The sequence below is a fragment of the Sander lucioperca genome, chromosome 18, assembly GCF_008315115.2.
Source record: "Sander lucioperca isolate FBNREF2018 chromosome 18, SLUC_FBN_1.2, whole genome shotgun sequence".
Lineage (NCBI taxonomy): Eukaryota > Metazoa > Chordata > Actinopteri > Perciformes > Percidae > Sander > Sander lucioperca.
In genome coordinates, this window is record NC_050190.1 from 27,139,320 (window position 1) to 27,143,815 (window position 4,496).

Here is a 4,496-nt window from a genome sequence, read left to right on the forward strand (position 1 = left end):
AAGAGTACCAGGGTAAGCCAATCAGAAGCAGAATAAGAATAAGGCGGGCCACTAGGCACGTTGACATGTCTAGCAGATCCGATCTAGCATCTACCCTGATGTTGTGGTTTGTTGTCCTCGCAGTCTCCGAGGTGGAAATGGAAGAAGGGGCGCGTGATGTCAAACTTCCTGCCAGGACCTTTATCTCGCCAATCCACGACTTCACGGTGGAGTGGAGCCGCTGTGCCCCCGAGCCAATGACTGTCCACGAGTATGTGAACGGCAACGACCATCTTGCTAGACAGGACCACTTTTACAGCAACCGCACAAAGCTGGAGAAAGATCCAATGATGAATAGTGACTTCAGTCTGACCCTGAAGGACCCCTGCTTCAGGGACAGCGGCACCTACATCTGCACCGTCTACAAGAACAGAGAAATCCACACGCAGAAAGTAGTTCGTCTCCGAGTGAAAGGTCAGTGTTGTAGATCAGCGAGTGTTTCTGTAAATGTGCTGTCATGTCTGATTGAAGCTGTGAGGAACATTAAAGGGTAACTTAGTTTTGTTTTATAACTTAGACCCTATTTTCACGTTTGTGTGTCTGATGGAACAACAATCTCTGAAACTGGTCCAGTATTAAACCAGAACCAAGCTGTAATGTAACCCTACAGGACTAATGTTCAGCAGCAGTTAGAGTCACTAAAAGTTCTGTTGTTGCCGCTGACAGACTCAGATTATTATTCTAAGTGTCTGACAACATTATGGGATGGATCCCTACAGAGACAGACCTTTTAGTTAAAGAGTAAGATCCTTTTAGTTTAACATGAAACAGCCCCGAAATCACCATCACCAAACTACACCAGACTCCATGTAAATAATCAGGACTTTTAGCGTGTATAGAGCCAGCATATCTCTACATGTAAATGGGTGAATTAAGGGTTTATTTCAACCAAACCAGAGTGGTGATTGTTGGAACAGTGGAAAGATGAACCAAGACGGCTTTTGGTAGTTTTATTTAGTTTCTGTCCACTTTGAATGAAGTGTGTTTTACGATGATAAAAGTCCTGATTATTTACATGGAGTCTGGTGGGTTTGGTGATGGTGATTTCGGGGCTGTTTCATGTTAAACTAAAAGGATCTTAATCTTTAACAAAAAGGTTGTCAGACACATTGCAGCTTGTTTCTCGCTTAATACTGGACCAATGTCAAAGATTGTTGTTCCCATCAGTCACGTAGACACAGAAACATGGGAAAATACACTTTAACAGAGTCTCCGCTGCCTGAAAGACAAAGAGCCGTCACTGAAACAGTCGATAAAGTTACAGGTTGTTACAGATGTGTTAGCAGAACATGCTGCAGCTCACAATTGGATGTCTTCTGTTCGCAGAGAAAAGATGGAGTTTGTTTTAAAGAAGAGAGGACCGAAGATGAAACAGACGGCAGCGTGAACACACAGTAGATGGGCAGCTCCTCTGATCCAGTTTAACTTTTACGTCACATTAAGTTTAGTTTTAAAGGTTTTGTGGATCATTATATCAGAGCACACACCTGTATGTTTTAATGGCTACATATACACAGTTAGGAAAATGTTTAATTAAGAATGAAGTTGCATTTATAAAGTTTGACGGTTCAAACGCATCCTGTATTCAACCAGTACAGTCCTCACTAAATTCAGTTGCATGCTGCGTATAATCACTGAATAAAACAACTCTAGCTGCACCGATCCCTGCTCCACTTTGAGGAATGTTTGAGACTCCTTACACACACACACACACAGACACACACACACACACACACACACACACACACACACACACTAACCATTTATTTATGTCCACATGAAGAAAAATAGTACAGGGACACAAATAATACCGATGCAGTACAATACATACACAAACTCATGGACCAGTGACACGCAGCAGGTCTTCACAATATCACTTAACAAGCACAATACTAAGTTCTTAAGGGTATAAGTAGCACAATACTCAGTTCTTAAGGGTATAAGTAGCACAATACTCAGTTCTTAAGGGTATAAGTAGCACAATACTCAGTTCTTAAAGGTATAAGTAGCATAAGTAGCACAATACTAAGTTCTTAAGGGTATAAGTAGCACAATACTCACTTCTTAAGGGTATAAGTAGCACAATACTCAGTTCTTAAAGGTATAAGTAGCACAATACTCAGTTCTTAAAGGTATAAGTAGCACAATACTAAGTTCTTAAAGGTATAAGTAGCATAAGTAGCACAATACTAAGTTCTTAAGGGTATAAGTAGCACAATACTCAGTTCTTAAAGGTATAAGTAGCACAATACTCAGTTCTTAAAGGTATAAGTAGCACAATACTCAGTTCTTAAAGGTATAAGTAGCAGCGTCTCCACCATATGTGGCGGCTGCCAGTAACAGCAGATATGTCACAGTACTTTGCAAGTTGTTTAGCCTCTTTTTGGCCATCCCAAGTTGTTGCAGCCCTCTTACTACCAACCTAGTTTCAACACAAAAAACATTAGAAAAAATTCACAAAGGTCAGAAAACAGGCAACAAAAAAGTCAGAAAAAAGAGACACAAAGACCAAAAAAAGTAAGAAAAAGGCTAAACATTTTTTGTAAAAAGCGACAAACATAATCTCCCAAAACCAATCATATTTTTGAGGGGACATATCCTGATGTTCAGACATCAGCCACTAGGTGGCAACAGCACAACATGTCCTAAATAATAATACAACAAACACTCACATTTCTTCTGTTTGGGTGTGAGAGGTGATGATGTGAGAAAAAGAAACGTCAGGAAAAGATGCAACATAGCAAAACTTTATTCCAATTTATATCATAAAAAAGTACGGACATAAACTTACCACACTTTAAAGGGTAACTTTTTCTTATTTTTTCAACCTGGACCTTTTTTCCATGTTTTTGTGTCTAAGTGACAGATGGGAACAATAATCTTTGATCTCTACAGAGATAGATCTTTTAGTTAAAGAGTAAGATCCTTTTAGTTTAACATGAAACAGCCCTGAAATCACCAAACTCCACCAGACTCCATGTAAATAATCAGCACTTTTATCAGCGTAAAACACACTTCATTCAAAGTGGACAGAAACTAAATCCAACTATCAAAAGCCGTCTTGGTTCATCTTTCCACTGTTCCAACAATCACCACTCTGGTTTGGTTGAAATAAACCCTTAATTCACCCATTTACATGTGGAAATATGCTGGCTCTATACACGCTAAAAGTCCTGATTATTTACATGGAGTCTGGTGGAGTTTGGTGATGGTGATTTCGGGGCTGTTTCATGTTAAACTAAAAGGATCTTACTCTTTAACTAAAAGGTCTATCTCTGTAGGGATCCATCCCATAATGTTGTCAGACACTTAGAATAATAATCTGAGTCTGTCAGCAGCAACAACAGAACTTTTAGTGACGCTAACTGATGCTGAACATTAGTCCTGTAGGGTTACATTAAAGCCCGTTGCACGTCATCCAGTTACAGCGTTCTCGCTCAATACTGGACCAATTTTAAAGATTTTTGTTCACATCTGTCACTTAGACACAAAAACATGGGAAATACGGTCCAGTTTGAAAAACACCCTTTAACACCAGAGTAAAAGGAACAAGTCTTTTGTCTTGAGGTCATTCCTCCTTAAGAGAGTCCACAGAGCTTCTCGCTGACGTCCCACAGTTTCCGGGCCATGGCGTCGTCTCGAGCCCAGGTGCACACTTCCTGTGCAGCGCAGCAGGAGAAGTAACGTCCGCTCAGGGGTTCGATTCCCTCTTGCAGGGCGCAGTGCAGAGTGGTCTGGGCACCGGCCTCCGGGTCCAGGAACAGCAGCCGCGCCACGGGCTCGATGAAGACCTTCTGCCACAGGCTGACGTTACGGGACAGCTCGGTCCGAACCACACCTGCGGGAGCAGAGAGACACACCTGGTTTAAAGGTCCCATGGCATGAAAATTTCACTTTATGAGGTTTTTTAACATTAATATGAGTTCCCCCAGCCTGCCTATGGTCCCCCAGTGGCTAGAAATGGTGATAGGTGTAAACCGAGCCCTGGGTATCCTGCTCTGCCTTTGAGAAAATGAAAGCTCAGATGGACCAATCAGGAATCTTCCCTTTATGACGTCATAAGGGGAAACTTCAGACTTCAGATACAGTATTAGGGGACCACTAAGGTCTATATAAAGAGACTTCAGATACAGTATTAGGGGACCACTAAGGTCTATATAAAAGACAGGATCTGTAAGTGTTTGTAGGATCCGTGTTTGTTTGGTTACCTGGGTGGACGCTGTAGCAGGTGACTTTGGATCCTTTCAGCCTCTTAGCGAGCTCATGGGTGAAGAGCATGTTACACAGCTTGCTGTTGCAGTACGCCTGGAAGAACTGCCAGCTGTACCTGCCGGTGCCCAGGTGTTTGTTCACCGCCAGAGCCTGAAAACAACAAAACATTCATTAACACAGGAACGCCTGAGAAGACGTCATCAAAGTCATGTTGACTGCCAAGCCTCGAGCGACAGAAGAGGAAT

At 42.0% G+C, this 4,496-nt stretch overlaps 1 protein-coding gene across 1 annotated transcript in view; it reads right to left on the reverse strand.

The window, feature by feature from the left end:
• Nucleotides 1-3,446: 3,446 nt before the first annotated feature.
• The window catches only part of LOC116053574 (dehydrogenase/reductase SDR family member 13-like), a 9,166-nt gene continuing 8,116 nt past the window's right edge, over nucleotides 3,447-4,496 (reverse strand). Inside the window, exons 5-6 of the mRNA XM_031304657.2 lie at nucleotides 4,248-4,401; nucleotides 3,447-3,877 (exon numbers count right to left, since the gene is read on the reverse strand). Coding sequence (XP_031160517.1) covers nucleotides 3,618-3,877; nucleotides 4,248-4,401 — 414 coding nt within the window. The 3' untranslated portion in view covers nucleotides 3,447-3,617. The remainder of the gene's footprint in view (nucleotides 3,878-4,247; nucleotides 4,402-4,496) is intronic.